At 38.1% G+C, this 23,488-nt stretch overlaps 1 protein-coding gene and 1 long non-coding RNA gene across 3 annotated transcripts in view; one reads left to right on the forward strand and one right to left on the reverse strand.

Moving 5' to 3' along the window:
- The window catches only part of necab2 (N-terminal EF-hand calcium binding protein 2), a 148,768-nt gene that overhangs the window by 33,153 nt on the left and 92,127 nt on the right, over positions 1–23,488 (forward strand). For both annotated transcript variants that reach the window (XM_049483494.1, XM_049483493.1), the window contains exon 3: positions 20,998–21,106. In XM_049483494.1, the coding sequence (XP_049339451.1) occupies positions 20,998–21,106 (109 nt within the window). The remainder of the gene's footprint in view (positions 1–20,997; positions 21,107–23,488) is intronic.
- On the reverse strand, positions 4,283–5,239 carry LOC111193139 (uncharacterized). The gene is made up of 2 exons (XR_007440684.1): positions 4,958–5,239; positions 4,283–4,373 (listed from the first exon to the last, which is right to left on the reverse strand). It is a non-coding gene; the product is annotated as an uncharacterized LOC111193139 (long non-coding RNA).

Raw genomic sequence — 23,488 nt, forward strand, 5'->3', positions numbered from 1 at the left:
ACTGTGTGCAAAGTCACCAGTGACCCCACATTCACTACGCTGCAGAAAAGAAGATTTTGTCCTTTCTTTTTTACTTTTTGAATAGATGTGGAATATTTTATTGGAATTCTTGAGGTATTGTATGATATTTACTTTACTATTTACCATCTCAGGCTTTCCTGGTCACAGTTAAATAAGTTGTTACAAAATTTAGACAAAATAGAAATTTTACTACTATAGATTTCTTTGTAGATTTGGTGGCCTTCATAATTCTTATATGGATGAAGTCTGGAAAAAATACAGGTAAAAGAGGTGACCAAGAACCCAGTTGTGCCTTCAGAGATCATGTATGCAAATGGGAAAATGTCCAGACGGTCAGCCTTTACTACAGCACACAGATTCTGTTTTTACTTTTTGATTATTTAATATTGAGTGCAGAAGAATGAATGTGTTTAGAATTCACTTTAAGTTAATTGCACTCAATGTTGACACAGATATACAGCTGCAGTCTGTAGAGATGCATTGCCAAATGTATATTTAACATATTGGCACTCTGACTAATGCCAGGTGTGGGTTACAGTGGTATAAAACCCTCTAGCATTGAGCTGCGGAGTAGTAGAAGAACTGTACTCTCTGGAATGATGGAGCTTCATCCAATATTTTTGGGATGAGTTGGGAGTCATGGATGAGGTGGGGTGGTGATACTTCTGCATTCAGACTAAATCAGTCACGTTCCTGCTGCTGAATGAAATGAAATGGGTATAAGCAGTGCCTCAAAACTTAGTAGAAGCCTGACATGGACAGTAGAGACCATTATTCCCCCCCTCCCAAAATATCTCTACATTAAGCATCTAAGAATACGAAAATGACACTAATTGATGCTGCAAAGCAGGATTAGGATATAAATAGACATCAGTGTGCTTCAAGCACACAATTACAACTGTTCTAAATGCCATTACGAAATTGAAGTTAAGTGGACTGTGAAATTCAGGTCAGGATCTGGAAGAACAACATAGCTCTGATATGCTGACCAGAAAGGCAAAGCAAACCTCTATTTGACAGCAAAGGAGGTGCGGAAGGTTTAACTGGTACAGGAGTGGTGGTGCACTGTTCGACTGTGCAGCATTGCTTGCACAAACATGATCAAAGGTATGTTTGGAGGTATTATTGTTAGGATGAGGAATGGTATTGTCTTCTGTCTGTATGTTTGATTTTAAGTGAATTACTACATTAAGTTATTTACTACTTTCCTGTGGCCTTTAACACCAACTCTGATTGACCCTACCTGATCCCATCTCACTAACCCCTTTGGAAGTGCTTAATTAACTGAATGAAATGTCTTTGATTTTATATTTATGTGGAACTTGTAGACGTTGCACTTCATTATCCAACCCATCATGTTACTACTTACTTAGCCCTCAATCCTTTTCCAGTCTGTCTTTTGCACTGGTACCCCAGTTCTCCCCATTTCCCTAAAACACATTTGTGTTGTTGGACTGGCAACCTGTCCAGGGGGTAATCGTATCTTGTACCCAGTGTTTTCAGGCAGAATTATCGAAATAAGAAACAATTAATACTAGGGGTGTAAAAAAAATAAAATATTGATATATTATATCATATTGTATCGTGTTGTATCATGATTGTTTTCCAATACTGTGTCAGTTTTCAAAATCACAATATCAATATTTTAATTAATAGTTTACAGGTAAAGATTGGTGTCTGAAAGGGTTCATTCAGTGTTGTGTTTAAATCCAGACCACCCTTTTCAGTATCACAATATGTTTAATCGTAACTCCTGTATTGTATTGTATCTTCAAGTTCTTGCTAATACACAGCCCTAATTAATACACTGATATGCCTCTGCATTGATTCTATAAACATTAGAGCAGAATTAGAATGTAGGTCACACCAGCTGAACATTTAATCGAAGGCTCTTTTTTCTAAAAGATGGTCGTTTTTAACCCCCTTGGTAATTAAGTCTGACATCAGTATTGAATGCTTTTATTGATGATTTTGTATTGATTGTTCTTCAGCCCTTAGTCTGGTTATAAAATGAAGGTAATAACAGCATGAGCCCCATTCAGACAGGATTAGTTTTACATGGGGAGGGGGGTAATGTCTTTTTTTGTGATTTAAGTCCCTAGATGGGATAGATCAATCATGTTTTACTGACTGCACAAGCTGCATCAGTAAATACTATTTGTACCTTCTGTTAAACAAGATGTATAAAAAACAAGCTAAAATGACTTGCAGCCTTAGGAAAGTCACAGATTTCATTTACATTTAAATGCATTAAGGAATCCAATCAAGAGAGCTGGATTTTAGCTCAATTATTGTGTTTCTTAAACCCATGTAAACTCTTAAATGAAGTGTTCTTAGATTTCTGTGTCTGTGCATGTGTTAAAACAGACATGGTACCAGTAATTTTGTAACACATTTAGTAGCAAATAATAACTGATTTATGTTTATATTGCATCTAGATGTGTTAAAGAGGGTTTGAGTTTATATCCAGTCTCTCTCATTAATGCAGAGATTTTTTACTTATCTTGTTCCAGTCTGTCATAAATCTTACAAACAGCCACCTCCCCATGTAAAACTAATCCTATCTGAACAGAGCTAAAGAAAACACATGATCAAATACTGGAAGCTCTTTTTTCTGAAAGATTGATCATTTTTAACCCTTTTGGTAATGAAGTTTGACATCAATACTAAACATTTTAATAATTGATTTTGTATTTTTAATTTTGTGTAGATTTTTCAACAGCGTTTCAAGCTGAAGTGTAATCAGGGTAATAAGTGCAAAAGACAACGCCTTATTAAATATTAGAGGCTCTTTTTGATTGGGGAAGTTGTTTTTAACAAAGATCTGAAAATAAATATTGCACTATAGGTGTTATTATTTTGTATATATATCTGATATATTTTAATTTTCTAAGTAAAATTATGTATACTGTTTTGAGCATGATTGTGGTACGTTATTAAGAACAAAAACAACAGCATTGCTTTAGCTGTTTAAACTACAAATATTTCTTCCTAAGCATATTACTGCATGCATTTCAGTGTTTGAGTTCTTTTGAAGAAACATCAGCATTAGATTGTTAAAACTAAATTATATTATTGGTGTCAATCACTGAAAAATGAATTAAAATCAGGATTCTTGATGTGTGTAGTCTGGCAGACTAGATCATTTTGTGCTGTTTTATATATAATCTTTGAGAGAGAGAGAAAGACTGCATAAGTGTGAGAGAGAGAAAGACAGAGAGAGAGAAAGACGGCGTGAGAGAGAGACAGAAAGAGATGGTACGAGCAAATTATCTGCGTTTCTGTGCATGCTCTCTGCTTGTGTCCTCCAGCCTGCACAGTTTTTAGTCAGAGCTAAACTTTTCAGGGCAGACTTTGGGCTAAATCAGTAGCGAGTTGCCAATAGCAACAGTGCTACAGCTACACTTTCTGTGTGCAACACTATTAGTTCTGCATTATGTTCATTGGTTTCACAAGTCTCCTGTAGACTGCCTGTACTGTGTATTCTGCATGCGTTTGCGCAAATCAAACTGTGGCTGCGTCCGAAATCGCGTACTTAAGCAGTACGTACTGGATTGGGGTGAGTACGCACTGCTTGTCGAGCAAAGCAGTACGCTTTTTCAGTACGCCAGACCGCAGTACGCACGCAGCCTCGGACGCACTACATCCACCATCTTACCTCTGACGCCCTTTCACCTCTCACCCCTCCTAACCAGCGGCACACTTTACAGAGCTTTACCCTAATTAATTTCATTAAAATCCCCTCATTAATCAGCTCTTATTAATAAATAAACCCCCAAACTGTCCTATTTAATAAACACTGACTGTAAATAAAACTTAAAATTAAGATTTCCTCAAATATGAAATATTTAATAATAAATATGAACAGACTGTTTAATATTCATGAAGTATATTAATAATACTTGCTTATGCAACAAAACAATTATCAAAAAGTTTCAAAGATAAATACCAAAATGTTAATTAATTCCTGCCTTTCCATTTCACCTCAGAATTTCCTTTTCTAGCATAAATATTTAAACACATGATCCTTATTGTTATACATTATCTTTTACTGACTGCATTAAACATAAAGGCAACATATATGCATTACTGATGTAAATAAAATATGCTAGAACCAGTCAGTTTCTGGAAAACTGGGGATCATATTTGGCAATAAAATGTAAATTAAAAAAATATTTTAGTTATTTTATTTAATATAATTTTTCCCTCACTTGCATATTTACACAAATACATTTCTCACAAAATACAAGAATGACAAGTCTTTAAAGTAGCTTTATTTATTTTTTTTATTCATTGTTCATTTTTCTCCCTCTCTTCATCTTCATCCTCTCGAGTAGGAAGGATAGTTGAATCTGAAACACACACAGATTAAAACAGTTTAGCTTGGTCATTAAACAAATATAATATAAATTCTGAACAACATAAAAGTCTTACCATCCTGGCTGGTTAGCTAGCTATTTAATAAAACTAAATAAAATGGTCAGATTTTGGTTATAATTTATTAATGTGATTTTTGGCAACCAGTCTGTCTGTCTGTTGAAAAGCCTCTCTGATATCAGCAGCCTTTTTTCTCAGATGTTTTTATACAGACTGATCGGTATTAAGTTAAAACTGCCCCAGCTCTTCAGCACTGCAGCAGTATACAGGGCTGTAGTGAGTTAGTAAACGCTGGTGTTGTAGAACAGAAGATTAATAAAGAGTTGTGATAAGTTTGATAACTCTAGCTAAGCTAACTGATCTCAGTAGCACAGGGCTAACGCTGCTCAGTAAAGCAGTTCAGATACGAAAATAAAGATGTTCTGTCTGCAACAGCATTAATAACAAACCCACACCCCTATAACTCGCTACTTTAACTTAAACTAACCCTCATAAATCTCTCATTTACAGCCTGATATCACAAACAACCAAAACAGTTTATATATCTGAATCTCCTCACCTCATAAACTTCTCTCTCTCCACTCCTCTCCTCCGCCGCTCCGCCGCTCACTGACGGGTCACTCAGCTCAGCGCGGCTCCCGGTGGATTGTGGGAAATATTAGCGGGTGAAGTGTGCTGGGCTTGTATACTTAAAAATGTCTCCCGGTGCAGTACGTCATCCGGGAACTTTTCGCGTACTCAAACTCGCCTACTGCGCATTCGGACACACTACCCGATCTCGCATACTGCTTTTGCATACTGTTTAGTATGGAAGTACGCGATTTCGGACGCAGCCTGTGATTCCCGAACCGTGGTGGTTTGAAAAGTATACATGTACCGTTACAACCCTACTATTAATACAATCTCAGTAAAAGAACATCATGTTTTATCTAATAAAAACAATGTGATCTGAAGACATTGATAATGTGTGTTTGAGAGTCAGTAGAGTACTGCAAAATATTGCAAAACTTCGATATACCCATTTTCTTACACCCCTATTTGGTAATGGAGTCTGGGACATCACTGTTGAATGCTTTAATGACAGATTTCACAGCTGAATTGCCACATCTTGCTTCATATTTCTTTATTGTGTCGAACAGCAGGATGTTATTAGCACCTTTGGTGAGTTATTTCTGAGGTAGGTAGGAAACATTTGCCAGACAGAGATTGACATGGTTGATTTGAGAAAGCAGTGATTATACGTGGCTGCTGGTATTTGTGTGCTGGCTCTAATTCTTTTTTTATGTGTGTGTGTGTGTTTGTGTTTGTGTGTGTTTGTGTGTGTTTGTGTGTGTGTGTTTGTGTTTGTGTTTGTGTGTGTGTGTGTGTGTGTGTGTGTGTGTGTGTGTGTGTGTGTAGGAGTGCGTGTGTGTGTGTGTGTGTGTGTGTGTGTGTGTGTGTGTGTGGCCTTTTCCAGTTCTCCTTAATGAGAGCCGGTTAGGCTGGGGTTATCCTTGCTGACTCTGTTGAAATGCTGCTATAAGCCGCCACTCTCTGGGGTCTCTGACCAAATGACATTTAGATGTCAGTTAATTAGAGGCCTTGTATAGGTTGCCTCTGTGTGTTTAGTGGGTGGGAGTGCAACTGTATGTGCACCTGGTGGTTGAAAATGAGACATGATAAATGACATGACGTATGGATCAGTACTTGTGATGACTTGTGAGTCGTAATGATGGTAGATTGTGATTCCAATTTCAATGCTGGAAGCTTTTCTAGCATGGCAAAAATCATGGGACACTATGGGCCCTATTTTAGCGACCTATAGCGCATCGGTCAATTATGTATTGCGCAACTTTATTTAGGGGGCGTGTCTGTGTGTCTTTGGTATTGTGAGGGTGCAAAAAATATGCCTTGCGCAGCTCGAAATGCGCAAAAGGTATGAACTAATTCTCTTAACTAATCAAGGGTGTGTTTTGGGTGTAAAGTGAAATAAACCAATCAGTTTGGAAGTTGTCATTTCCTTTAAGAGCCAGGCGAGCTCTGTCTTTGGCGCGTTGTTATTTTACATGGGGTGCTTTTGTGCGTCTCAGCAGAGGATACTGACCTGTGCATTCACGTTGTGAAGGTGCGGCAGAAGCTCATTCATGGGTTTGTGCTTTGCAGCGCATGTCCGTGTTTGTGTGTGTGTGTGTGAGTGTGTGGGTGGGTGTGTGTGAGTGTGTGTTTGTGTGTGTAGTAAATGAGTGGGGGTGTACACACTGCATGGCTGTTGACTGTTGTCAGGGTTTCAATAAGTCAGTGGAGCACCTGTATTTTCCAGCACCAAGACAGAAACACCCTAGAAATTAAATTGAAGACACCTCACTTCAAGACCACCAAACCTATCTGCGTAAATCTATTTCTAAACTCTAACGCTATTTTACAGCGTAGGCACAAGGCATGAAAATAGACTGTTGACAGGGTATAAGATAACAATGAGCATTGCAATGCACCTTGCACAGGGTGTCAAATAGGGTGCTTTATGCTGCTTTATCGGCCACTCTTAAACCTAAAACCTTTTGACCACTTTCTTACAGTAGTACGAATCCTGACAAAATTCTCCATTTCTTTCCATTGGTTTCTTCTCCAAACTGAGGTTCTGGCTGTTTGATCAGCTGTGTGAAGTTTTTCTCTGCAGAGCAGCAGCCCGCAGCCTGAGCTGTCTTTCAGCCAGAACTCTCAACATGCACTTATGTCCAGCTAATGACTGTGACATCTACACCTTCATGGAGTTCCAGTAATGCACAAAGACAGCCAGCGCTGATCTTAGTGCTGTAGCAGCAGCTTTCCACCCATAAACCAACTGCAGTCAATAACTGGAGTCAGAGGAAAGTGGTCTGTCATGCGGAGCAGCAGCGCACTGCAGGGATGAGTAGCATAAAGCTGTCTGTCTCTCAAGACACACTGAAAACAAGGCCAAACCACAGTTAATGACTGTCTCTGCTTTTCCAGGACATTCTCAGATTTCTTCAGAGAGCATAGTGGATAGAAGAGTCTTCAGAGGGAGGAAAGCGGGTAAAAGGGCAGACTCTGACTTTATTAGATTAGGTCTAGTCGAGTGAAAACTGTTCTTCAGAGGTGGATCTTGAGTATAGAAAGATTGATCTACTAGGACTGGACAGTATATTATTTTAAAACCATTATCGCAGCGTGTTCTTGTTAGTCACATCTCAGGATAAGCAATATTACATAAAACAAAATATCATGCTTTTTTGAATGAGATATCTACTAGAGGTAGATTATATCTGCCCATGTTACTCATGGAGTGTGTTGTTCATAGAATGACTTTGACTTTTCTTGTTAAAATTCCTGTATTTTCTTAATATTAAAAGGTTTCAAGGCTTTATAGTTAAGGTGGCCACCTTAACAACAAATGGCCCCTGCCTTGACTTTGGTTGAGCTAGACATAAAGAAGTTGTTTTTAATGCAACATGCCAGACATCTCGACATGAAGTTCAGCAATAATCCATCTCATGCAACTTGAATATTCATGCAGCTGCACATAATTGCACTTCACACCTAGAAACCAGACCTTATGTGCATTTGATGTGTGACAACAAACCCAACCACATACTGACCAGCTGCCACTATGAGTCACTCCATAAGTCTGGTGTGACTAACCACCAAGTTTTATTCTTGTTGGTTGATTCTTTCTGGGTGAAATTATGTTTTTGATTTTGAGTGTATATTGTTGGAAAACAATTAAGGTCGTAAATATAGCAATAACAATACGATTCACAATGTAGAAGTACAATTTTAGGGGAATTTTTTAAATGGCATAGAACCTATGCATTATTTAACAGCTACTAAATTGTATTAAAGCTTATTTCCTTTCACATTTCCTATATTAAATTACTTATTACAAAACCTGTTTTGAACTGAATGTACTTGAAGGTTAAATTATATGTGTAGACTAGGGATGCATTTTGGGATGCATTAGCAGCCAGGAGCATTGTGTAATAGTGTAGTTATTAGTGTGAAGTTGTTCAATGCAACAGATAATTTGATCATTTTGAAATTTATTGTAAGATTCACATTACATTAAACTATTTTTTTCTTTTCCAATGAAAAAAATATAAAAAGAAATTAAGAAATGATGCTTAGATTAAAAAAAAATGAGTTAGTTTTACTCTATATTCTACATAGCACTGCAATGTGCACTAGGTATAGGATGTTGGTATCATGGCCTTGTTGGCAATTCTGAATACATTTACATGATATCAAGCCTGATACCGATACCAGTATCAGTATTTGTGCAATCCTCCTACTGTAGTACTGACTTTTAGACTTTTCATTGTCTAAGTTCTGTTAGAAAACCGCTTCATAATGTTGGTTTATTCTCAGGCTCATTACCCCGTTACTCCTGGTTACAGCATCCTAAGACCGTTCCTGCCCATTAGGACATTGGCTCCTGGTGTTGCTATGGCACCATCAGCATCTCCATAAACTTGTGGAGAAGTCTCCAGATGGCCAAAGGCTTTAATCAGATGAACATCCAATCTGGGGTCACATTCTTCACCCATCTCTTTCATCTAGCTCTGGTTTTCCTCTGAGAGGTAGCTGGACCTCATCTAGACTTTGCCCTGGTTTTCTTCAGGAAGACGCAGTCAATTATTCTCCGCTTCCTCCACACCTGGCCGGGATGTGATGGAGGTTTGTCTGTAATATGAAAGAGAAGATTAAGTGTGTTCTTTTATTGCTTGTGCGGAACAGCATGTGCTGCACAGCGGTTGTAAAATACAGAATAAAACACTTTCTACCTTCCTTTGCACACAATGGACTTTCAGCTTCAATCTCACACACCATAAAGAGTGAAAATTAATTGAGAATTTTTAATCCTTATTGAAATTTACAGAATTACTTTATGGCCGTAGTGTGGGAGGGCAGAATCGTTGAGAACAGACAGCAGTAATCCTCTTTTCTTTTCTTTCTTCACTTCCTTCTCTTGTTTTCTCTTTTCTTTATTGTGCGTAAAAAAACCCAAAACATATATGCTCTTCAATAAGACCTGCTTCTCATTTTAATTTGGGTAAACCCAACTAAATGTTCATTATTCTGTCTATAAAAGAAGCATTATGTTTTCATTGCAGACAAGCTATAATATATATTGACCATGCAACATGATAGAGTTGCAAAATAGAGTTCTGGAATGGCGAATTTAAAGCACAAATCTTAATCCTATTAAGATGTTGTTTGGGCTTTTGAAACTTGCTGTGCATACAAGAAAGCCCACAGCTGAAAGAATTCTGCATGGAGGAGTGGGATAGCCTTCTCCCAATCAATGTCAGAAACTGATTGATGGTTATAGAAAAAGTTTATTAAGGTTATTTTTGCCAAAGGGGGAAATACAAGAAATTAGGGCATAGGGTGCCATAACGTTTTCCTTTCAAAAAGTAAACATTTTGTTTATTATATTTCAAAACTCATATTCATATTAAGTCATTTCTTAGTTTAATGTATTTAGTCATTTAGTATCTATATATCTCAATATTTTTCAAATGAAGCTTAAACATCCAAATGTTTAAATACAGTATGTTCTATATGTTCAGTATGTCAGTTTTTTCACATGACCGTATCGCAGCAAAAAAAACATAATCCAGTGTCTTTTTCAATGATTGTGCAGCCAGAAGTTTGTTGGTGTAGAAGTACAGTTCTGAGAGTTCCTTATTACCTTCTATTTTTCTCTTCTCTACTACAAAGCAGCTGTCCATTTTTTTCATTGCAGATGAGCAAAAGTATTTACTGACCTTTAACGTTTTTTCGCTGACCATCTCTGCCATTAATCTCCAGTACCATGAATTAGTGGACTGCATTTATTTCAGTGAATATTCAGAGCACTGCAGTGCGCATTAAAGCCGGAATATTGGGATTCGGTTTAGAGAAAATAGACTGAACTTGCATTCTCCTGTTGGCAGAGTATTGGTGCCCGACTGCAGGAATGCAGAGGTTTTATAGCAGAAAGTGCGTTGTAGATTACACCAGTACACATACAGTGTGCTCTCAGTTCACTGAATGAGCAGCACTGACATCAATGTGGTCTGAACAATGTACTCTCACACCATTGAAGTCGTCAGTAGGCATTTAGTCACTATTTATTCGTTTTAGTACCCTCCATTTCTGATTATGCTTTGAGTACCTTTATTCTACTAAAATAATTTTGCTGCCTCTACCATTCTGGGATTTTTCTTTGGGGATGTTAGCATAAGGATTAGATTCGGGTGGATAAGATTTGGATTAAGCATTTATGTTTCAAAAATGTAAAGCTGTTACTCCACGAGTTCACTAAAGACTCTGCTGCACAAATGCACTGAGAATGCCCATGCTGTACTCACACTGGCACAGACAACTCCCTCATGTTGTGTGTTTGCAGCCTCTTGCACTCTTGCGCTGTTTATTACCGCTTACTTATGGCTGATTAACAGATAGGCTACCGATTAAGATACCTAATCCAGCTAGCTACTCATCGAGCCATCCTCTACTTTCCTCTACTCTTCATTTTACTCCAAACTGTTATTTGTGTTACATATGGCTATTTAGTATTTGTTATTTATTTTAATTGCCAAAATATTGGACTCAGGAATCTGTATTGGCAGATACTTAAAATCAAAGACTCGAACTTGTGGCAAAACAATGTATCAGGACATCCCTACTTTTCTTATATCAAACTAAAGATACAGATAGTTTGTGCTGTAGAACATACTCTGCTCAGACAGATAAGCATGCAAAGTTCAGTCTTTGCACCAATAAACAGTGCACGTAATACTGTAGATAGATATTATATGGTATTACACAAAAAAAATATTGTTATGCTTCAAATTTTGTCTTTTAAATAATAAAATAACATTTCCTTCTCCCCATCACTTAGCATGACAAATATGAGTGCATACATTCCACATCATTTATTAATATACCAGTTAATCATTCAGTTTACTTACATTTAGTGTAAACTGTGTTGATGTATTATATATTATTTGTGAGATAATGGTGTACACATTTAAATCAAACTCATTTGTTTCATATGAACATACAGTTTTGGAAATATATGTTTTTTTTTCTTCAAAACAGCAGTGATGTTTTGTTAGTGTTTCTTCATTGGGGTAAAAGCTCTCCTGGTAAGAGGGTCTAACACTCTGCTACTGAATCACCCGCCCTCCTCAGAGTTCCTGTGGGATGGCAAAGCCCCAGCTGGGCGTGCTGAATCATTTGAGTGAACTCTAATATAATCAGATTGGTTATAACGTGCATTAATTGACAGTACCGGGGTTGCTGATGCAGTCTTGCGTTTAATCAGAAACGCTCGCTCTCTCTCTCTCTCTCTCTCTCTCTCTCTCTCTCTCTCTCTCTCTCTCTCTCTCTCTCTCTCTCTCGTGTGGTTTGTGCTCCTGATTCAGCTTAGTGTTTGATTTTCATTACTTTCATATGTCTTTATTATAATAACACACTGACTGTTGGGAGAAGGGATATATTTTGTTTACAGTGGTCACATTCACGTAGATATGGGGATTACAGAAGGTGATTGTGTGTGTGTGTGTCTGTGTGTGTGTGTGTGTGTTGTTTTTGTACTTATGTGATTGCCTGAGGGAAAGGAATGCAGTTGTAGCTCAGAAATGCAGAAACATTAGACGCAAATGAGAAGTATTCAGTAGAGCTTTCATTTCCGTTTCTTTTAAGTGAGTTTATATGCCTTCCAGAGGATTTTGTGGCTTTTTCTATGTATTTTCTTACTTTTCACCAAGTTTAGTGTTCCAGGAGGACCGGACTGCATTCTCCTCCCCAGCATGTAAAGTTCATCACAGCAATTTTTCACCAGCTGCTGAGGATTTCTTTATAACTCAAGAGGCTTAAACAAGAATGTTAACTGATCAGGATGATAAATATGTTGAGCCCTGACTAGGATTTTAGAAAATATTTATTTATCAAAGTATCTTTATATTCTGTTTTTTTGTCCTATATTAATTTCCAAAAACACTATCAATATTTTTGTTAGTTCAGATGTAAAGATTGTCAGACAGTGGTTCATTTAGTGTTGTGTTTAAATCCTGACCACTAAAGGGCAGTGTTGTACTCTAATTGGGTAAAAAGTAAACATTTCTTTTATTTCATTTCAGATTTTATAAATATGATAGTTTACATATAAAAATAGTATGAAAAAAACACTATCACAATTTATTGGCTTACAGTTTTGCAATATATTGTGATATATTAAATTGAATAAAAAAAAAACTTTGCAGTGCATTAACAAAAGTTATGCAAACTGTAAACAAATGTACATAATTTATGAAATTGATTGTCATATCTGGCCTTTGTGTGATTGAACTGAACAGACTGTTGTGCTTTACATACACTCTAGGAATTTAAATCGCATGATTACCCACTTTACAGTCAAATTTGAAAGATTTATTTTTTTGGTTGCTGCAAATTGTTTACCGATTTTGAGACAGGCGGCAGTTCTACTCAACAGATGGAGGGAGCAGCAGTTCAGCTGAAGCACAGCAAAATTATTTTGAGTTTCAGAGCTTTATTTATATGATAATCAGGTTTTAATTGAACTTCTGCCAGTTACAGAAAAGATCTATCAGTTATTGCCATTTCTCTTATTGAGATATATCTTTTAAATATTCTGAATACATTGCATTTAAGGCTATGTATGTGTAATAAAATAATTTTAACATTGTAATTGGTTGGAGGACTGTTTTTCTACTGTGACGTAGACTACTGTGAGCTACTGAGACGAACTACTAGCAATATTTTTGAGCCTGTTATGAAGAAAATGGCAATAAAACATTGAAATTACTCATTAAACTATGATAAAAAATAGTGGTGATCATTTTTGACAAGGAAACCATGTAAAATTTTTTTTTTTGGTTGATTGTGCCAGAGCCATCTTACCAGTGATTCTCATCGCCCTCTGTTTGCCTCAACCGTGAGGGTTCAGTAGCCCCACCTACAGTACTCCCACCTACCCCTCCAGCCTAACAAGAATCAAGACACCCTACCCCTAGACGTTTACGCAAAACAGAGGAGTAGAGCCAAGGAGTGAAATAGCTCAGTCCTGATCTGAAACAGCAGGAGCTGGCCGTGTGTGTGGTGGAATGGGTACTGCAGGGAGAAAAGTGGTGAAATGCAAAGACAATCTCTCATCACTGAAACCACAGCAAGTGTTTTCCCCTCACTCACAACACCTGCAACCATTCATACACTGATTACAGCCCATTTGTCAGCTGAATCAGGTGTGTTGTAGAACGCATTGCAGCACCATGTCACCATGTGCCAGAGGAAACCACGGTCAGTGCATCTTAGAGCCTCCTGGGTGGAGCAAGTGCTGGCCCTGCCATCAGTATTAAAAGTCAACATACCAGCTCATATACAATAATGGAACTTCCTCTGTAAATAAAGACCATAAGCAAAATTAAAAATTAAATGGCAATATTGTTCTGTTATACTCAATATATTTTGCAGGACGATTTTCTGTGGTATCTGTGTTACTGAAGAGGATAAAATACTCCTAAATAAATGTATCAATAAAAATATCAATATTTGACACTACATATTGATATGATACAATCGAAACAATATGATGTATTGCAATATCGATATATTGTTCCACCGATAATTACTGATGTTCCCATTAGAGGGCTGATACAGCAAGCCTTAAAAAAATTTCCTCATGATATATGTTCTCTAGCCAAAGCAGTCTCTGTGTGTTTATACACATCCACAAAATAGTTGCACCAAAAGAAAGATAAATGTTACCAGGAACAATAAATGTTTAAAAACGTAAACTGATGCATGCAATTTTTATTGAACTACACATTCAGAAGTAGTGGCTCTCAGTATGGGGTCTGGCCAACATGAGATGTAGGGTTTGTAGAGTTTCCTAATAGTGTCCTTAGATAATCTCATGCTATTATTAATCTCTGAAAGCAGATGTCCTTTTGTGCCGCTGTTATGATGTTAAGGGCAGTGGTCTTTTAATGGTCTGTGTGCATCTAGTCTTGTGTTGTGCAGCCGTCTGCCAATGTTGCTGGCACACACACGATCACTCATGAAGGGCATCACTGCTCGCTTAAGGTCTACAATAATTGTGGGGGTTCGGTCACTCCACAAATGTTGAAGAATCTGTTGCTTCTTCCTCTCTGTGGTACACGTAGATCTCCCAGCATCCTCCATATCCCTAAACTCTACCTCTTCAATTTCACCCCTTTCAAATACTTTCAACTGCTAGAATTGCTTATGTTCAGATGTATAAATCATCCCAAAATATTTTGTTTTATTTCCTTATTCTCAGCAGTTGAAATGTGTGTTCAGCATATTTTACACCATTAAATGATTGGATTGGGCAGATAGATAGATAGATAGACAGATGGATGAGAAGTGAGGCAGGCAGACAAAGAGGCGAGGCTAAGCTAGGCTTGTTATGCAGTACTGATAAATGCAGCAGTCAGAGAGGGGACAGGCCTGTGAAAGCCATTTTGGTTGCTCATCCATCACAACATTCTGAGCTGAAGCTTTGGGACTAGCTAGAGGAAAGTGTGTACACAGGACGTTCTTGTGTGTGTGTGTGTGTGTGTGTATGCATGTTACCATTCTGCTTCTTCATTACAATTTAAGCCACTGTCTGGAGGCCTGACCTGTGTGTGTGTGTGTGTGTGTTTGTGTGTGACTGAGAGAGACACAGCTATTGATTGGTTAAAACAGTAACTGTAGAGCTTGACTCTATCACACTCCCTGCAGCTCTCAGTATTAGTCAGCAAAAAGCACTAATTACTCCACTTTCAGAAATCACTGAATACAGTCCTAATAACAAGTGTGACTTAATAAAAGTTTTATCATAAAATCAGGGTTTTTTATATAAAACTGTACTATATGTCCCAGATTTTTTTGTATTTATTAGTTAGTTTATCACTGGTAGGGGTGTGCCATATCGTATTGTACGCAATAATATTGCCAACATTTTAGAATATCGTCAACGATATTATATCCTTAAATATTGTGCCATATTACCCACCCCTAATTATCACATCAGGGTACTACTTTTTTGCTGTTTTTCGCACTGTTCTCCTTTCCCATTATATATCTACTAGAGACAGATTATATCTGTCCAGTATCATTTATTTTACTTTAATCCAGGATATATGGAGATATTTAGAGTGCATTATTAGTATCATGACATTCTGGATCATAAATCTGATAAAATTCTTATATATTGCAATATTTTTGCAATAGTACATTTTTTATTTTAATTTTGTTGCAGTAGTGAATCCTTAAAATATATATATTTTTTAATTCAGTGTTTTGAAATATAGCTAAGATTTTTGTTATTACAAAAATATCATGAAATATTGTGATATTACTGGGCTTTCTTAGCAAGATTTACAAAAAAAAAACAGTTTCGCAACAAGATTCGCAAAACAGTTATAATAACACTAAGCTTATCACAATAATTGTGTTATTGATTCATCATACAGTATATTGACATGTATATAATGTTCATTGTCCTTTAAAGAGGGTTTTTAAATAATTGAATTCTATTATATATATATTTTTTTAACGTGTGATTAAACGCACAGCATATATATGGCGTGCAAGATCCCTTAAACGGCTCATTCTAAAAAGTGACTGAAACTGTCAAGAATAAAGCTGGAGAGATATTTTTATGTGAGAGTGATTTTATTTAATAATCAGATGCTGAACACATTTTTAATTACAGGTAAACACACTAACGATTAATTAGAACAATACTTTATATATTTTGCTGTTTGCCTTACACCGATTAATATAATACATGAAAGCATTCATTTCGTCCACATTTAAAAATAAGGCGAATAGAGAATAAAGTAGCACAGAGGAGCTACAGGGAAGAAGGAAAACAGAGGTAGAGGGGAGTGGAAAGTGAGCAGAAGATTGAGACATTCCCAAAGAAGGTCAGCTCCTTTTCGCTTGGTCGCCATAGCAACCAGCCACCATCCTTCTCCTCCCTTACCCCTGAAAATATGAGCTGAAGATGAGAGAAACGAGAGGAAAAACTCTGAGTGTTACTTGTGCTGGAAGGCTCTGAGAGGAAAGACGGCGGCAGACAGTAGAAAGTGCTAATTGCCTCCCTTCTGTTGGAAGCAGCGAGGCCTGTGCTGGTTTGTAGTCCCTGCAGTCTGTTGCCTGTTCTAAACACAAACACACACACACTCTAAACTCTAAAAGAAAACTGCATTTATAATCTTGATTTTTTATATCTGTCTGTATCAATCTCACCACACATGAATCACACACACACACACACACACTATTCAGAGACCTCGGCAATCAGATTTTACAAATGTAGGGAAGTCAACTGATAAAACATGTATGCCAGTGGTGGCATCAGATTTCCACTACAGTCATATATTGAATATTGTGAATTATCACATCAGGAAACTACTTTTTTCCACTATATATCTACTAGAGACAGATTATATCTGTCCATTATCATTATCATTATCATTTAATTTTATTTTTCCTGGATACATGGAGATATTTGTAGAGCATTATAAGTATCGTGACATTCTGGATCATTGACTTCTTTTATAAATCTGATAAAATTCTTGTATTTTTTAATATCTCAGTTAGGTGTGTGCCATATCATATTGTATACAATAAAACAATTTAATTTTGATTTTGTTGCAGTAGTGTATTTGTAAAATATATTTTTTTATGATTTAGTGGTTTTGTCATATTGGCAAGAGAATTGTTATCGCAAAAATACCATGAAAAATCCTGATATCAGTTTAGGGCCATATCTCCCACCCCTACGTAGTTATCAGACTCTGACTTGCACACGGCTTTTAATAGCTGTAAGCCCTGTTTAATCCCCTTCAAAATTGAGTGAGAAACATGCTGTAGTTGCAGTCAGTCCAGGTCAACAGCTACGTCAGGTTTAATGTGTGACAGTACTGGACAATATATCAATATTTTATCGTATTGTGAAAAATTTTCTTATCATATTGACGAAAGGCATTTAGAGGATATTATCTGTCCCTAAAGAACACTGACCCAACTGTACATCATATTACAGAGTGTAGAAAATTCTGTTTAATTGGGTGATGTTCAAAAATTGGAGGAAATGGCATTAGAATTTAATATTAGTTTAATCCCCCCTCTTGATGCATTTTTTCTGCATAGGATAAAAACAGTATATCATGAAAATGTCTGTTTTTTACAGACATTTTCAGTTTGTGATTACATATACCAAGGCTGATGGCTAGCTGACTTGGCTAGCTAAGGTTACAAGATACTTTTTTCAGGCTTTACCTGATCTTTTACCTGGTTTACCTGATCTGAAGCATGATCAACTTGAACAAGCTAGATAGCCAAGCCCTTGACAAACAGTATATACAGCTGGTTGACCCAGCATGACAGACTATGACCAAAAACAAATGTAATTTACTTACACTATGCTGGTGCAGATTATCTTGATGATTAAAGACCCACTTCTTAAAACCAACTTCTTGCCAGACTAGGGGACTGAACTTGCACCCCTACCTGTTATACTCTATATGCATACATAAAAGCATTTCTTTTAATCAGGAAATATCGCCCAAGTCTTGTTTTGTAGGCCCTCAATTTCGTTTGTCATTCAGGATGCGCCTCTGTCTGTCTGACTCGTGGCCATGCACTGAGGACACAATAGGCCATTACATGTCCAGGTGTGTGTCCTCCTGCCACATGATGTTTGCCCCAGATGGTCTTTGTTCACTTTGTATAGGACTCTATCAACACAGCAGCAGTGTGGCACATGTGCAGGGTGAATGCTTTATTATAGTTTATCTTTCTATCTCTTCCAGCAACCTACAAATGTAGAGGTGCAGCGCACCAAATGGCAAGTCCATCTCAGGGCTCACAGACAAAAGACACACAAAATCCAATCTTCCGTAACATTCGTGCTGCATGCTCACAAATTGGATACGTATCTGATCTAGAACCACATACAACACTTTAATTTCACCAACGAATCCACTCTGGAGTATGACTAAGTACTGAGGCGTTTGTATGCCTTCAGGCTTTATTTGCTATATTTCCCCAGGTACATATAAACATCAGGAAATCCAGGTCTTGGCCAGATCGATGTTCATGGACCACTGGTTCTTTGGGAGTTTGGATGGATCACTGTCAAATCCAGCTGCTTTTAATTTATTTGGATAGTCACTTAATTGCTGGTTTAGCCTTTTTGCCTATTAAACGCCGCCATCTTGCAAAATGTTTTGCCACTCTGTCTGACTGAGGGGGAACATTCCAGTGGGAAAATTATGTCAATGCATTCCCTATATTGGGGGCTGGGTAAAAACTGCACCTGATTCTCCTCCATAAGCTTTCAGTGCTCCACAAACTCAAGAAAAAAAACTTTATTATGAAATGAAGAAGCAATATGTCAACACAATCTAGACACACCACATATTTCCATTTTTGTACTTTCACTTGGGTCTCTACTACCTCTATACTACCTTTACACTCCAGGCGTGAAAAAATATGCTTCTATGAGCCGTTGGAACCACCCTTCACCATCAACCCCCACCAGAGCCCCACCCTCTAGATCAGTTGTAGAAACACCAGCAGGATACCTACTCTCTGTGTACTCTCAAGTCAGCAGATGAAAGAGACGTAATTTCTTTCAAATATTGAATTTTAAGCTTTTAAGTTAAGCCTGAACTAGCTTGTTCATTTTTTGCCATTTAGCACAAGCTAACACTATGTGTGGTAACCGCTAAGCAACAGCAACAGCTTATTTGCATAAAAGTGAAAGGGACTGAAACTGGCAAGAGTAGAGCTGGTGAGATCTCTTTAGTTAAAAGATACTTCGTGCAACAAACTTCAGGATCATGTTTTGTATATTTCATGTGAACACCTTGAAATATACCTGCAAAAACGTATAATATGTGCCCTTTAAATTAAACTAAGGGCAAAATGGAAAACTTTTACATTTTTATTTGACATTTTTAAATCAGCTTTAGCTCAGAGAGGACAGTGGAGTTTATGGAACATGTTGAGATATGGCTTTTTCTTTGCACATTTTTGACTCTTACTTCACAAAACCCTATTTGGAATCAACTCTTTAAGTAACCAAAGCCGTAGACTGGAGATCTGCACCACATGATCTGCAATTGGACCTACTCTATGTAACCTACTGTTATTTTTTTTATTTAATCAGCCTTCAAACAGTTATATTACTCTATAAACAGTGATAAAATGAGCAACCTGCAGCACTCTCAGTGTTTCCTCACTGTTAGCCCACTGAGAGCAGTTGAGCTCCCTTTCTGAGAGAGTCTGCAGTCTCCCAGCTTCCCTCTGTCCAGATAAAGGTGATGTGGGCTAGCCCTGCCAAACACCATTAGGACTATAAAGGCTTAGAGCTGTAAAACAATGTGCAAAAACAGTATAGCACAGCTCCAGAGTGAGGGTGTAACTGTGTCAGTATGATACAGTAGTGATAGTGGATAGGGACTGGGGATAGGCGGTGGCTGAGTGTGAGGCACTCCTTAGTGGAAAAGCGGAACCACAAAGTGGGTCATCCTGCCTAATTAATGCCAGCTTTCCCCCGTGTCCCCCGACCCTGCATACAGAACGGGAGATACCGTCTCCCTCTTTCTCTCTTTCTCTCTTATACTCTTTTTTGGCTTGCTGCCTGAAATGGGTTGCTTTCACTGCAGTATGCATTGCTGTCAGGATGACATATTGCATTTAATCTCTCTGCTCTCAGAACCTTTCAGTATTTTGCCTGAGATTGCAGAGGGAGGCCTGTTTGTGTAAACTCAAATTAATTAAACCGATCTAATCGAAAGAAGCGATCAAGAGATCAAGTAGAGTTAATTATAGTTGTCCCACACTTTTTAAACTTGAAGTATAAACACCTTTCTAACTCCAGATTGTTCAGTCTGATAAAGTGATCTGGACTTGTGGATGCAACAATCTGCTTAAACACTGTTTTGCCCCAAAGAGCATAAAATTGCCTCCTCCGCTGCCCTATTAAAAGGATCTAAGAGGGTACTTTTGGGTAGTGAACCTCTTGGTGAGAGATTGTATAGAGTCTAACAGTCCCAAGTCATTTTACCCAGTTTACAGACTTTGTAAGGGTGCACATTACTGGACTGAGAGAAGCAGGATAGGTGTGAAATTAAATGAAACAGACTAAAACTGTATCGTCTTTAGTAACAAATCCATATTTAGTTTGGTTTTCAATGACAGTCAGGTTTGAGTATTAGGGTCATATGGTTCTATCCTGTTTTTGCTATGAAGCAACACACTGTCTCAACTGCTGGATGCCATTGCATCCTCAACATGCTGGGTTGCCAGATTTATTGCGATTAAAGCATTTTGAGACCCAGCTAAACTATAACCTTTTAATAATATATATTTTTCCCCAAATGTTTACTTTGTTGCTCTAATATTGTAATCATTTATAGTTATCATTATATATACAGATTCATTAGACTTAGTCAATTATCATAACAACTATAAACTATGCATATCACAAGGCCTGCGTCTGATTTCTCTTTTTTTCTCTATCCCTTGTGCTCTCTCTCTTTCTCTCTCTCTCTCTCCCACTCTCTGCAGATGATGGAAAGCTTTCCCTGGATGAGTTCCAGGCTTTCTTTTCAGACGGGACCCTGAACGAGGAGGAGCTGGAGAAGCTGTTCCACACCATTGACTCTGATAACACCAGGTGAGGGTCCTGCACCATGAGTGCAGTACAGCAGTGTGACTGTGCAGCTGACTGTGTTCCTCACCCGCAGAGGGAAGAGGGAGGGTGTGAGGTATAGAGAAAGGATGGGAGGAAAGGAAAGGAGTTAATAGGCAGAATGGGTATTAGTGAAAATATAAATCAGAGAGGGACCTTCCCTTCCTTTTCTTTCTATAGAACAATTTCCGTGCCTGCTTTTAATAAACGGAACGTCTCTCTGTCTCACATCTTACTCTGCTTCTCTCTCGCACTATATTCTTTCTATCTCACTCAGTTTCATGATTCCCTTTCTTTTTCTCTTTCTTTCTCTCTCTCTCTCTCTCTCTCTCTCTCTCTCTGTCTGTCTCTAGGCTTCTCTATTTCTCTCTTTGTTGTTTCTACTAATCTCTCCAAGTGCTTATCTAAATCTTATCTCAGTGTTTCTCTCTCTCCCTGTCTGTTCTCTCTGTCCTTTCTCTCTCCCGTTCTCTCCTTCCTAATCTCTGTGCTTTTCCTCTACCTCTCTCACTTTCTGTCTTTTTGCTCTCCCTTTTCTCCCTCTTAATCTCTGTGCTTTTCCTCTACCTCACTTTCTCTCTCACTGCTTTTCTCTCACTCCTTCTCATTTTCTGTCTTTTCGCTCAATCTCTTTGCTTTTCTCTCACTCTTTCTCTTTCTTACTTTCTGTCTTCTCTCTCAATCTCTCGGTGCTTTACTCTTTTTCATTTTCTCTCTTCTTTCTTTGGTTCACTCTATATTTTCTCTTTGTCTCTCTTCTTACTTTCTCTCTCTTTCTCTTTCTTGTGCTTTTCTCTCTCTTTCTGACTACCTCTGTGCTTCTCTGTCTCTCACTGCTGTCCTCCGCTCTCTCTCTTTTTCTCTCACTGTCACTTTGTGCTCTTTCTGTCTTTCCTCTCTCAGAATATTTAGAGGTTCTCTCTCTCTCTTTCTCTCTCTCTCTCTCTCGCTCTCATTCTTTATCCTCTGTGTGTGTGCAGTATGTATATGCCATGTTCCATATCTGGACTTTGGCTGTCACATCGCTGCCTCGGTGTGTGTGTGTGTGTCTGTCTCTGGAGGCCTATCCTGCTCCACTGTGCGCATTGTCTTTAATCACATTTCAGAATGAATTATGTAAAAAAGGCTCTCTCTCCTCTCGCTCCTTCCCTCTCTTTCTCTCTCTCTATCTATCTCTCTGAGCCCAAGTTTCTAAATAATGAACCACCAGAGCCCACCGCTGACCAGCGTATGTGTCTGAGAGAGAGAGAGAGAGAGATAGAGAGAGAGAGTGAGGAGAAAGAAAGGAGGCACAGGTGTAGAGATAGAACAGCGTGAAGTGTGGGGGAGGGCTGAGGAGAGCAGTGTGGACAAGCAGGCAGAAGAGGAGAACAAAAGGGAGAAGAGGAGGAAGAGGAGAGATGGAATCAATGGTGAAAGATGAAGACATCTCTGCACAGTGCTCAGTTCTTCTGTGTGCCTCTGTATTTTAATGTACTGAGGATGTTGTTCCTATATGGATTTTTCCTTATCTCAATTGTCTCCTGGACCCTTTGCTTTCTGTATTAATATCTCTTTTATAAGCTCACACTACAACTGGATTTAGAGAGAGAGGGTGGAAAGAAGAACATTCAGCTCAGGGACAGTGCAGCACTGTGTCCTACATAAATGTGTTCCAAGCTCTGAGAGCAGAGATTGATTGTTTGCCAGTTAAGCTTCAGTAACAAATCAGATATTTGAGATTAATCAGATTGGATAGCCTTTTCAACTGAAGCCTGACACACACACACGCACACACAGAAATAGAGGAAGGATGGATACCACTGTCTCCTATATGTCCTCCAGGCAACGTTGCACAGACATTTGGTAGTATTGCAAGGCACCACACACATGGCTTACTGTTCATGTTAACCAGACTCACACATATACAGTGCTCCTTTCCAGTACCTTCTACAAACAGTCACATGCCAGTATTGTGTCCCATGATTTTTGCCGCGTGGAAGCTGAAAAGCTCTGCACTGGTCTCACACAGACAATTCTAGCCAGATGCAGCCAGTCACAATCATTACCACCCACTGTGTTGTTCACTGTAAATGTTAATGAGCTGTAAATGTTCATCTCACCTATCCAGAAGCAAATCAGAAGTTGGATCGTCCAATTTACTTGCTTGAACCTCATTTGAAAACTGTAATTTGATAAATTGACAAATAAAACTAGAAATCCACTGTCAAGCAAAAAGTATTTTATGGTTGGAGTTCAGTGTTTCATATAATCCAGCAGATGTGTCAAGTAATAAAGTACAAATTATTTGTTACCTTACTTTAGAAGAAATGTTGATTGTCTGTACTATACTGGAGTAATTATACAGGGGGGGACCCTGTGGCTGGC

Source organism: Astyanax mexicanus, chromosome 9 (genome assembly GCF_023375975.1).
Source record: "Astyanax mexicanus isolate ESR-SI-001 chromosome 9, AstMex3_surface, whole genome shotgun sequence".
Taxonomy (NCBI): Eukaryota; Metazoa; Chordata; class Actinopteri; order Characiformes; family Acestrorhamphidae; genus Astyanax; species Astyanax mexicanus.